The 13247-nt window shown below is 42.6% G+C and overlaps 1 protein-coding gene across 1 annotated transcript in view; it reads right to left on the bottom strand.

The window, feature by feature from the left end:
- The window catches only part of LOC109478132 (protein FAM188B-like), a 20749-nt gene that overhangs the window by 3856 nt on the left and 3646 nt on the right, over positions 1-13247 (bottom strand). The window contains exons 4-14 of the mRNA XM_019779621.1: positions 12989-13181; positions 11977-12145; positions 5950-6288; positions 4699-4812; positions 4101-4195; positions 3635-3736; positions 3287-3350; positions 2947-3012; positions 2090-2157; positions 1632-1695; positions 6-75 (exon numbers count right to left, since the gene is read on the bottom strand). Of these exons, the coding sequence (XP_019635180.1) occupies positions 6-75; positions 1632-1695; positions 2090-2157; positions 2947-3012; positions 3287-3350; positions 3635-3736; positions 4101-4195; positions 4699-4812; positions 5950-6288; positions 11977-12145; positions 12989-13181 (1344 nt within the window). The remainder of the gene's footprint in view (positions 1-5; positions 76-1631; positions 1696-2089; positions 2158-2946; positions 3013-3286; positions 3351-3634; positions 3737-4100; positions 4196-4698; positions 4813-5949; positions 6289-11976; positions 12146-12988; positions 13182-13247) is intronic.

The following is a 13247-nucleotide window of genomic DNA, read 5'->3' as shown; positions in this document are numbered from 1 at the left end:
CCCCGAGTCCAGCTCCACTGTGTCATTAAACACGTTAGACACGGCCTTGCCTGTCAGGAACAGGTTCACCATTTCCTAGAAAAGTTCAACAAAAAAAGTTTTAAATGCATTATGTTTACCTTCACATAACCTAATAAACTATTATAATAATTACCGGTATACTGCTGTTTATTCTTACTCAACACAATCATTAACTCAAAAACACTAAAACAGCCCCTCTAACCCTGTCCTGCCACTTGCTACATAACATAATCCAGCATCACAGGGTGCCTGCTACAGCACCAGTTACCATGGTGACAGACATCCGGTCCAGGTCATTGACCTTATTTGTTTGAAGAAGAACAGAAAAAGAGCAAGAACAGTATGTTTCCCTCTGTGAAGGTGAACATAAGTATAATGATCAAAGGTAAAAAGATAATTAAAAAAGATAATTATAAAAGATGATTATAAAAGATAAAGGTTCTACAATAGCATCTTTATATAAGTACGGATCTCATAGCCTTTGAGGGCTATGTTTTTTTAGGCCAAAGGGGCAGTGGGTTGCTGTGTTCTGGGAATGTTATTGGCAGGCAGAGCCATAACATCAGAGTAAATTTTATCACCATGGGCAAGCTAGATTTAAATGTCATTCAGTATTATGGAAAATCATTTTCTAGAAATGCCGTTCAGCACCAGGGACAGACCCAGTGTAGATTGAGTTCATCACTACTGGCAGAAATGTCATACTTATCAGCCAATCTACAAGTCAAATGTTGAAGGAAATGTCACTTAGCATTAGGGTCAAGCTTATTGGTGGAGAATGTAATGTCGTTAGGCAGTTAAGGCAGAAAGGTTAGTGTATTGGGCATTCAATTACATGAGGAATGTCAGTGTAGACGTCTCTTTTCATTTCAATCAACATCACGAAAAGAATCTACATGTATCTAAAAAAAAGGTAAAAAAGTAAGTGCCTTTGATAAAATAATTGTATTAACAGGATAGTACATGTTGTTTAACACTAAAAAAAAGATACATGTAGTTTGTTCCATGATACCAATATCATTTAGTATCATAATAAGAGATATGTGAATATTTACTTCTCATTAAAAATAAGGAAAACAACTTTAATCAATAAACAATAACTTTTTAGAATATACCACATGAAGTTGACAAGGCTACAGAAATGTGTTGAAAAAAAGAAAGAATATTCTATGCTTCAAATACATGGCAAAGTACTAAGGGGACAGTGTAAGTGTATTTCAGCACCAAGGACAGAGCCCAACTTGCATGCAGTTTGTGTGGATATCACTAGGTGTCTCTTTTAAACAGCGTGTGTAGTCCAGTGGTGAGCGATCCTGCCAGCCCTCTGGACTAAGAGGTTGGGAGTTCGAATCCCGGCTGATGTCGCTCACCCGACATGCACGCTACTGTTTAGGGTCGCAGTCCTTCGGACGGGACGTTAACTGTGGTCCACTGTTCATTGTGCTTGTCGAAAAGAGCTAGGGGGAATTTCCCCGGTACAATGAACCTGTAAATACTGTACATAGCGTCTGTCTTCTCTGTCACGACCAGTGGAAGATTAACTCTTCAATGAGCTAAACTGGATCGAGATCACTTTCACTTTCACTTAAACAGTCCCAGCATTGCCTCACCTGAGTGCAGTAGCCGTGTGCTCCTATCAGCTTGGTGGTGGGTTCATCCATGTCAGATATCACACTAAAACGTACAATACATATTTTAAATACTATACATATTTGTGATATTATAAGCAAAGCAATGCTGTATGGAGGTCTGGTGAGCCCCCGTCTTGTATTAGCAACACGGTAATTTTCATCTTCACCAAAAAAATACACCAGCTGTAGCGATGCCACAATGCACTAGACTACAAATGTAAGTACAGCTACTAGTACTTAAAAAGCATGCTTCACCTCTGTTGAGGACAACAAAACAACAGTTACGATGCCAATCTTAACATTAACCAAACACAAAAAAGTTTATATTGTGACTGAGGAAATCTTTGACGATTTGGTTTTTGATTTATGAATCTTTGTGTTTGGTATATACATGAATTTTATCCAACTTTACTATGTGAAAAAAAAAATGTCCTTACTGGTCAATAGTCCTGGACAGGATTGCGGAGTACAGGACCAAAATAGTGGCATAGGGATTTGTCTCAAACTGAAATAGAATCAAGAGATAAAATTAGTTGTGACCTATATAATATGTTTGATAAAGAATAAATTTAAAAGGTTTGCAGAGGTAGCCATTTTTGGCTAATTATCCACATGTACCACCTTACACAACAGTAACAGAATGCACTGCACCTGCACGAAACCCTGATTTTTCACGATTTTCGTTGGATGTTTGGTCAACGTTGCATCAGAAGTTTGCCTGTTGCAGACGATATCTTTTCAGACATAACATTTGGAAACTACAGACGGGATGTTAACCTTATATACATGCACGCAAATACAAACTTATATGAGACGTTCTGCGGAAGTGCTATGCACAATACATTACAGGTTTTACGCAAGTGCAGTATGTTCTGCCAACGTGCTGCAGCTTTTGAATATACAAACAGGCTTTCTGTAAGTTTGAGTTAGATTATTCTCCCACATGTATTACAAGTATATGGTGACAGGAGCAGAGCAGACCATGAAATTGCAACATTACGTAACCCAACACCAGTCACCATGGTGACAGACGTCAACAAATCATGTCATTGTCATTGGTCAGGTCATAGGTCACTGTTTGGAGAAGAAGAAGAGGAAGAAACAGAGCAAAACAATAGGTTTTCCTTCGGTTAACATAATAAAGCTGAATCTGAAGCTCACAGGGAGGAAGCCAAATCAGCCTGACAGTGAGAGACTGTATTGTGTAACACAGGCTAACAGCAAGAATGCAGCTGTGGAATTTACAAGCAGGCTCTCAGTCTGTACTTTGAGTGGGTTCTCCCACATCACTCACCAGAGAGACGTTCTGTTTTATGAAAGCTTCCAGGTCCTCCTGGGAGTCTACTCTGTTCAGCATCAGCTAATGCACAAGGAGACAGCAAACTTCTTATAACACTTACAGACACGTACATTCTTACTTCTTATTCCATGTTCTAACACTTACAGACATGTACTTAAGGTGTAGAGTGTCCATTTGCAGGGAGACAGTCTAGGACCTAAAATGTTCTTGTCATCAACCTGTTTAGAAGTACATGTACATGTACTACATTTTAAAGAAGTGTTTCCACACGTAAACAAGATTTGTAAAAACACACAGATCAAAATATACAATGTACCATGATTATAGAACTCACAGTTTCTGTTAAGTTGTCCTGTCTGTATCTGGCTCCAGCATGGAACTGTTTTCTTCCTGAAGGCCTGTGGGTGGATAGAGGAGAGGGAGGTTTAAAAAAACCCAGAAGATTAACAGTCACACAAATCTGGAGCTTATTGTAGGATCCAGGACATGCACAAGATAATGTATACAAAATGCTATTCAGAACCATGCTATAAGTACATTGTAACTTGCAAGTTTGTGTGTGTGCACAATGCACCCTCATCAGTCCTTGCTATTTTCGTCTATGGGAATTCAGAAATGTTACAAAGTAGTAAAGGTGAGGCGGCAAAGTCTGGTTTCCTTGTTTTATGTGTGTTGTACTCACATAGCCACTACAGCCAGTTTCTTCCTGCCAGCCCTCCATAACAAGTCTGCCAGTCCCAGGGCCAGACTCTCTGATCTTAGTCTGGAGTCTGGGCTCAACAGTCTGGGGTGGGAAAAAAACAATCTTGCAGCATTTCGATATAGTCCTTAATACAATGACAAAAATATTGCCTTGGAATTTTAATGTTGCCTTAGCATAAGAAAAAGGATGCCTTTTTCTTAAGTGTTAGCTTTAAAGGCAGATTTGCCCTGGCCTCTTGAACAAATAGTAAATATCTATTATGATACTTACTGATGAATCCTGAATGCACTATGATGACACCAATCATTCATGCAAAACATCAACTTCTATTCTCAAGATTTTTTTTTTCAAAGCACCATCCTTGCAGATCTTGACCGAGCCTGCTTGACCAGACTTGGAAGTGAATGATGTATAAAACCATGTGTTATAAATGTTCCTTGTATACCTGTGTGGGTTAGCTGTCTTGTCCCTGGCTTCCCCAAACAACAGTCTCTTCAGCATACAGGCCTGGATAGCTGCTAGGGCACCACACGGACCTCCCTACAGGAGCAAGAGAAGAAAAAAATAAATCTTCACTTCAGGATCATAAGGAAAGTTGCAATATAGTTTAGAAATTACATGGTGCCCACAATTATTGCTGAAAAAAAGTAAATTAGGCCGTAATAATTACATTTCTTAGTTCTTAGTACTGATTCTTTTTTGTACAAGCATTGGTGGGACTTTATCACACCTACATGTATTGGAAAATACGTGTAACACCCTTCTCCCTAAACGTGATCCTTCAACCCTTGTCCTGCTGGCGTGCATATATTTCAATAATTTGATGTCTTAATCAGGTCACAGACCCTTGACTTTTTTGCCCGGCGGTGGCGTAGTTACTTCCGCATTTGTTGCGTTTCACTGCAGTGTGATGTGTTGCACAAGAAATACCCCCAAATCGTACACATACAGGGCACTATATTCTATTGGTATGTGGAACCCATATATATATATGGGCTCCACAGGACAAGGGTTTAACTTTAAAGCCTTGCATGAGAGCCTACCTTGTTCTGTACAATCCCAAACCTCAGGCCTTCAGTGTCACAGAAACCCAGACTCTGGTTTCTCCATTCTGCATTAAACTGTTCTGAGGCCGACCCAAACAGAAGGGTTTTCAACTCCTGAAAACACAATTTCATAATATATGAAGGGAAGGTTATTTGTCTTCACTTATTTGCATTATCAATAAATAGTTTGTACTAAGGCATACCACCAGGTGTTTAAAAACCCTAGACTCCGGGGAAGACCAACCAAGAGGTGGAAAGACCAGATTCAGAGTGACACAGGGCTTACCCTAAGAGAAGCAGAGACTATTGCCCTTGATAGAGCTGGCTGGAAGTACCTGATGGAGGGGAGCAAGGGGCCAGTACCTGGCATGTGCATATAGGCAGGTAGGCAGTTTGTACTTAGTCTTATAAACCTGCTTTCTAACAACTCTCCAGTGTCACCGACGAAAGGTAGTGGATGCTAGCTGAAACGCAGTGACCGTTTCCAAAATCATATCTAATTGCTTAATAAGTAACTGTTGTTGTTTTTGTTTTTTGGCATGCATTATCAGAATTCTTGGTCTAGCGAAGAAATCACACAATCGTACATGTATCTGAGCCAAATATGCATTTAAAATTTTGAAAACTGAATTTACAGGTAGAAAATTTGAATGAAGCTTACAGTTGCAGTCTCGGCAGTGATTGGTTGAGCATCGGCCAATGGCTTGATGCTTGGTGCAGGTGCAGAGAGGGCAAGGTCACCAAAATCATCCTCAAGGTCATCCACGTCTCCCATTTCAATGTCACCAAACTTCTTTGTAGTGGAGGAGGTAGACTTCCTACAAGAAATGTCAGAAAAAAAGTAATATAGTATCACATATTCTTAAATCACAAGAAACAGTAAAAAAAATTCTGACAAAATTTCCAATTGTGTAGCTGTTAGTACCTTGACTTGCTATTATTGGTGCCATTGTCGTCAAAACTGTCCTCCACACTTTTCAATCTTTCTTTAAGTCTGTCCATTCTACTTGCGCCATTCTCAGCTGTCTTGGGGCGCGTCTTAGCCCTTGCCTCTCTCCTTGCTGCCAACTGTTCTGTCAAGGTGTCTTGACTGATGTCGGTAAGAATCTCCGAAGGGTTTGGCGAAGACTTGTGCTTCTGACTCAAGCTGCTAGGGGGCGGCGATATCTTCCCGTCCAGTTTTGCTGCCAAGCTTTCTGGCTCCGCGCTTTTTCTCCGTGTGTCCTGAGTTTTAGTCCTTGTCCCGCCATTTGGGCTGACAATTCTCTCGTCTAGACTGGTAGATTTGATAAGTTTGCTAGATGACGTGGTTCTTTTGCTATCAAGGTAGGTTTCTTCTTCAGTAGTTAGTATTTTCTTGGCAGGATCTTTTGCAACATATGGTGACTTCTCACTTCCTAGATTGGAGTCAGAGGAGGAGTCTTTTCTGGTTAAACTGCTTCCTAGGGTACCAGAGCTGACTTTGCTCTCGGAATATTTGGTGGAAGAACTGTCCACGCTGGTCAAGTCCAGTTTGTTCTCTGTCCCCAGGTTTATTGCCAAGTTGGGTCGAGTTGAGGGCACCCGGCCTCTTCTTGATGTTCGGTTCTGTAGAAATTTTAAACAAAAAACATTCAACTTATAGTACCATATACCAAAAAGTTATAGATACAAGAAAAAGATGGGTAATAAATCTTCATCATACCCCTTTGGTATGCAGCTAAGAATATTAATATGTCTGACTGATACTTTTTTGTATTGTAAGGCCACACTGACTTAATTTTATGGATGACATCTGCGCGTGCATTAATTCCTGTCGCCCTCAAAAAAAAAAAACACATCACTTCCACCGAGGCTCTGTCTGGCCTGGCTCTAGGCCTGGGTAGTCCATGGTAGTCAGTGACAAAATGGAGCTGAGTACCCAGGCTATCGAATTCGAAGCTCCGAGACTCAAAAATTCATAAATCCCGATTCATAAATGCCGCAAAAAGCCGCATATTGTATACGTTGCTAAGTACTGTCACAAATTCACAATACCAGCTTTGTATTCCTGTGGTTTAGTAGCACTTTTATTTTTAGCCAGAATATTTTTTTATTCGCCCGCGCACACTAGTTTGGGGGTCTTCAGAGGATGTCATCCATAAAATTAAACCATAAAATACATATTATTTCTTGCAGGAAAGCAATGCAACGAACTCAATAAATCTCAAAACAACTTCGAATTCTTGATACATTTTACAATCATAAATTATTGTGTACATGTTTGTTGTAAGGGCATTAACCCCGGTAAGCTTTTAATATTCAACACTTCCAGTGAAATATCCAGAAAATCCAGCAATTAATTGTACCACTTTCAAACAGCACCTCTTTGATTCGAGCTCTCACAGTCTCAGTCCTTGAGGAGAATACATGGCATACATGTACTAAATTATGAAAAAATGCCAAAGAGATTATTTCTCCATCGTCTTTATGAGACTCAATTATTATTTTTTACATGTAGATAAGGCAAGATGGAGAAAGAATTGGATTGGATTGTTTTGATATTTGGTAGGTGGGTAGGTCTTGATGAGACCTCAAAATGATTAGATTTTAGACCCACAGTCCTCTGCACCAGTGTGCTGTGAGCCACTCCTGTACAGCACCCTACTGACACTTGGGACCTCCTGTCCCTCGTCCATTCCATAAGGACCCCTACTGTCTCTTGTAGTTGGACAGCCTCTCTCATAGTTCGGCTTGATGCTTACTTCTTCTGGCAGTGACTGACCCTCTAATTGGTTGACCGGTTGTTTCACGATTGTTTCATCATCATCATCATCAGTGACATTAGTCAGTGACGTATAACCTGCCATTGTATTGCATCTTGGCAGTGACTGACCCCTTGGTTGTGTGACGTTTGTTGTCTGTTTGTTAGTGACTTTAGTCAGTGACGTATAACCTGCTCTTGTATTGCATCTTGGCAGTGACTGACCCTCAGATTGGTTGACCGGTTGTTTCACGATTGTTTCATCATCATCGGTGACTTTAGTCAGTGACATATAACCTTCCCTTGTATGGCATCTTGGCAGTGACTGACGCCTTGTTTGGGTGACCGGTTGTGTGCCGTTTGTTGTCTGTTGGTTAGTGACATTAGTCAGTGACGTATAACCTGCTAGTGTATTGCATCTTGGCAGTGACTGGCCCCTTGTTTGGGTGACTGGTTGGGTGACGTTTGTTGTCTGTTGGTTAGTGTTATTTGTCAGTGAAGTATAACCTGCTAGTGTATTGCATCTTGGAAGTGACTGGCCCCTTGGATGGGTGACCGGTTGTGTGCCGTTTGTTGTCTGTTGGTTAGTGACTTTAGTCAGTGATGTATAACCTGCCCTTGTATGGCATCTTGTACCTTGTGTGGGGTCTTCATTGTGGGTCACGGAGTATGGCTGAAGCTGTGGTCCTGGGTCTTCATCGTGGGTCACTGAATATGGCTGAAGCTGTGGCCCTGGGTCTTCATCGTGGGTCACTGAATATGGCTGAAGCTGTGGTCCTGGGTCTTCATCGTAGGTCACTGAATATGGCTGAAGCTGTGGCCCTGGGTCTTCATCGTAGGTCACTGAATATGGCTGAAGCTGTGGTCCTGGGTCTTCATCGTAGGTCACTGCATACGGCTGAAGCTGTGGCCCTGGGTCTTCATCGTAGGTCACTGAATATGGCTGAAGCTGTGGTCCTGGGTCTTCATCGTAGGTCACTGAATATGGCTGAAGCTGTGGCCCTGGGTCTTCATCGTAGGTCACTGAATATGGCTGAAGCTGTGGTCCTGGGTCTTCATTGTGGGTCACTGCATACGGCTGAAGCTGTGGCCCTGGGTCTTCATCGTGGGTCACTGAATATGGCTGAAGCTGTGGTCCTGGGTCTTCATCGTAGGTCACTGCGTATGGCTGAAGCTGTGGTCCTGGGTCTTCATCGTAGGTCACTGAATATGGCTGAAGCTGTGGCCCTGGGTCTTCATCGTGGGTCACTGCGTATGGCTGAAGCTGTGGCCCTGGGTCTTCATCGTAGGTCACTGAATATGGCTGAAGCTGTGGCCCTGGGTCTTCATCGTGGGTCACTGAATATGGCTGAAGCTGTGGCCCTGGGTCTTCATCGTGGGTCACTGCGTATGGCTGAAGCTGTGGCCCTGGATCTTTGTTGATTAAGGTTGTTGCATATGGAAAAAGCTTGCCGTTTTTTCCTTTCCCTGACACATCCATGTATGACACAGCATACGGCTCAATGTCATCGGTGTCTTCAATTGTCTGCATGTCATCGTTGTCTGGTTCCCTTGGCTGGATGTTAGCAAAGGAAGTTGTTGCGTAGGGAAAAAGCTTGCCATTTTTCCCTTTCCCTGACACATCCATGTATGACACAGCATACGGCTCAATGTCATTGGTGTCTTCAATTGTCTGCATGTCATCGTTGTCTGGTTCCCTTGGCTGGATGTTAGCAAAGGAAGTTGTTGCGTAGGGAAAAAGCTTGCCATTTTTCCCCTTCCCAGACACATCCATGTATGACACAGCATACGGCTCAATGTCATCGGTGTCTTCAATTGTCTGCATGTCATCGTTGTCTGGTTCCCTTGGCTGGATGTTAGCAAAGGAAGTTGTTGCGTAGGGAAAAAGCTTGCCATTTTTCCCCTTCCCAGACACATCCATGTATGACACAGCGTACGGCTCAATGTCATCGTTGCCCTCTGATGTCTGGTCCTGAGCAGGACTTGGTTGTCTGCCTGTGACTGAGTCTCTGTCCGAAGGGGCGGAGTTTCCATCTGGTTCAGCGGGGGCGTTGTGGGGGGCCAGACCTGTGTCCTGACAGCGTTCGTATAAGTAGATGACAACCACCCATGCCAACACCATGAGGAGGGGCACAGCAACAGCCATAATGACGGCACTGACGTGGTAACTGTCGTCTTCCTTGGGGAGGATTGGGCCAAAACTTGGAGGAGTGACAATTATGTCAGTCCCGGTTGTAGCCTGGCTTGTTGTAGCCTGGTACTCTGAGCCTAGGGTGGCATTTGTGTGCCGCATGTCTGTGGGAATGGTGGACGTTTCGTCGCATCTTCCCAATCTAATGTCCTGTGGTGACCAGCCCATATTGGTCTGACCGACGATGTCCTTCCTCACAGTGGCAAGCAGAATTCCGCTCAGGTTGGCAGGCGACCCACACCTCAGGAAGTCACGCCCAAAGATGTGACCCAACTCTGGCAGGTTACAGATGAACCAGGTGAGATTGGCGTCACATTTCAGCTGGTTGTCTGTCAACATCAGCCGAAAGGTCTGGTTGTGTCTCAGACGCAGGACTTGGCTGTCGATCGTGGTGATGTGGTTCGTTACCAGGTCTGCAAACTTCAGTGCCGGAAGCGGCAGCAGTGCGTCGACGGGCACGGAACGCAGACGGTTCTTGTTCAACCTCAACCTCTCAAGGAGAGGCAGGCCGCGGAATGCATGCTGGGGTATGACGGAAATGGCGTTCCTTTGAAGGTTGAGGTTTTTTACCTTCTCAAGCCCAAGGAAGGTATCGGGTTCTGTGGACAAACAAAACAGAATATTATAAATTATTTTAAGTTTGCAGGAATTTTTTTGTAGTTACTGTAATAATTATTGATTATTGAGGTGCCAAACAAACACCACACAATCAAGCTGAATAGATTAGCAACTGAATCAATCCAGTCAACATAACCCCAGTGAAAATGCTCCAAATCCGGTTCAACCAGGCTTGGCCACATTTGTGTGATCCACATAGTCGAAATTCTTTCTTCTAATTAGATGCACTCATGTGCACATAACCAAAAAAATTAGGTGTACTTAAATATATTTTGGGTGCACAACATAAAAATGAAATGAAATGATTAACAATGCCAAATTACCAACCTTACTGCTCCTCTTCTGAACTAACTTCAGAATTTCAAGTTACTAATAAGTCAAATTTTTTACATCCTTTTTTCTGATAACTGTCACTAACTGCCATGATGATAATCCTCAACTGATTTTTGTATTCTTTAAGTCTTCATGTTCTTGAATTTCAGTGGAAACAAACCAATACTCCTGCATGTATACTAGTGATGTTATTGAGGAATCAATTCATACTACTTATGAAATAAGGTTATTTTCAAAAATGCAACAAAATTAAATATCAGGATCCCAAAATACACATTTTTGTCGACGTACGTACCAAGACTGGAGATACGGTTGTCATTAAGGGCGAGGTCTTCCAATAACGGCAGACCTTGGAAAGCCCCTGGCTGCACCGTGGACACGTTGGACTGCTGGATCCAAAGGTACTGAACTTCTGGGCTGTTGGGGAAGGACCGCTCCAAAATGGTAGAGGAACGGAGATGCTTGATGAAGATCGACGACGTGGCTTCGACAAAGCCGGTTGGTATGGCGTCGAGACATGCGGGGAAGCTGTACGTTCCTCGGTACCCAATCCAGCTGCAGGGGGACCCCACCCAGTTTTTATCTGGGCAGCGACAGGACACTCGCTTCCTTCCCAAAAGGTTTACGGAGTAGGAGCGACAGCTGTCAGGGCACCGTAAAGCTGGCGCCGACACGAGCAGTAGCTGATTGGAAACCAGGAGTAGGAAGTACAGCAGTGCCTTGTTTTGTGCCATGGTGATCACAGATTTCTCCTTGTTTGCTGCAACATGCACTGAGCCTTTGTAATTAGATGTTTGTGTACCGGATATAATGTCTTGAATAAACATTTTCATGTTTAACAATTGATTATAAGTCTGAGCCGCAGGCATTTTAATTATTTGGGTCAGAAATGCCCACCTGCAGTCTGCATTTTGCAGAGACATTTTCAATATTCTAGATGAAAAGGAAATTATTTTTCTGGAAACAGCAGAAAATCAATGTGACTCATTGATTATGATTAATCGACTGTGAACCGGGAGACCCAGGTTCGATCCCGAGTCGTACCCGGGACATGTCTGAACATGCGCCCGACGTTGTGTCCTTGGGAAAGGCACTTTACACGACTTTCCTCACTCCACCCAAGTGTGAATGGGTACCTAACTTCAGTTGGGGAAAGCCGTATTGAGGTCACCTTGTGGTGCCGAATGGCAGCCGCACAGACCCTTGCGGCAGTTCCACAAAAATGTGGAACAAATATGTATCATGACATTGTGTATTACTAGTATGTGTATTATTATGTGTATCATTACCATTTGTATCATCTGATTGTAAACCCTGCATAAATTCAGCACTATACGGCTGCGATTGCACAGGTGATGTTTGGCCAATAAACCATTTATTCCCCGGAGGTAATAATAACTGTTCAACTCACATCTTGGCTGCTCATGATTGGTCCAGCCATCATTCCGCTACGCAGACCTCGCGAAGAACTTGGGCGGCTCTTTTTTGTCTGCGTAGGTTCTGCCACGTCCCTGGATTCTGGGGTCGCCATTTTGCTACTTGTTTCCTTTTTCAATTTCACTGGAGACTCCTCAACATTGCTGCAAACAACAAGACAAACATGAGAAAAAAAGGTCAGTCAGAATTGCCCTCAGGAAGGTGACAGACAGTCACTGAAACATCAGCTGAATAAGAGACTTGGTTGTGTAAAAAGAGCCTCTTCACTCAGTGACTTACCAACCGGATGAGAAGAAAGAGTAAACAGGTTTTCAAGCGGTCAATCACAGAATGTTTCAAACTCTAAGATCTTAAGTGTAAAGCCCTGTTTCATAATCAAATCAGAGGAAGTCTTGCTATACGTTTTGGACAGTTAACAACAAGACAAAAAAATTACAACATTTTAGGAAACAAGAGTAAGCAAGTTTCTAAGCAGTCAACCACAGAATGTTAAAGTCAACAATTACAAGTGTTAAACCCTGCTCTACAATGAATTTAGAAGAATTCTTTCTACGTTTTGGACAGAATGCTAACTACAAGTACATGTACCAGTGAAAATTGCAGTCAGAAAATTGCATGTAATTTAATCAGTACTTCAACCAACCACTACATCGCACTTGAGACATAAAGCTGAACAAACACTTGACAAAACAAAAGAAGAGGGTGAAATATCTTGATACTTTTTGGGTACTAATTCAGCTTATAATTAGTTTGGGCACTTTTTCATTCACTGTCAAGTTTGATGTTTACACTTCTTTTGTTTCTGTCAAAATTTTTGCAAATAACAAAAAAATTCATCATCTTTTTCATAGATTTCATCTGTTTTTCAAGGACTTCCTTTAAGAGCACCTGACTTAAGAATGAACACTTCAAGTGCTTTAAGATCAGAAAAAAGAACTACATTATGTTCAGAGTACTTCACATAAAGTGCTGACATCATCACTAACCTGTGTACACCAGATTTGCTGACATCAGAGATAGCCGTGCTCCCGATTCCTTCCTCGTCCTCTACACGGATGTCAAGGTCATGTGCTGCGACCTTCGGTGTTCTTTTTGCGTGATGGTTGGATTGGTTGCTATGGAAACCAGAATCGTCTGACGGAGGTTTGGAATGAGAGGCACTTCTGCTGGATGGACGGTCTGAAGAGAGGGGGGAACAAGCACAGAGGTTATAGGTCATACTTATCCATGCCCGTAGCCAGGGGG

This window comes from Branchiostoma belcheri, unplaced genomic scaffold (genome assembly GCF_001625305.1).
Source record: "Branchiostoma belcheri isolate BF01 breed outbred unplaced genomic scaffold, Haploidv18h27 scaffold42, whole genome shotgun sequence".
Taxonomy (NCBI): domain Eukaryota; kingdom Metazoa; phylum Chordata; class Leptocardii; order Amphioxiformes; family Branchiostomatidae; genus Branchiostoma; species Branchiostoma belcheri.
The sequence above is the reverse complement of the archived record's forward strand: the minus strand, read 5'-3'. Positions and strand labels throughout refer to the sequence as shown.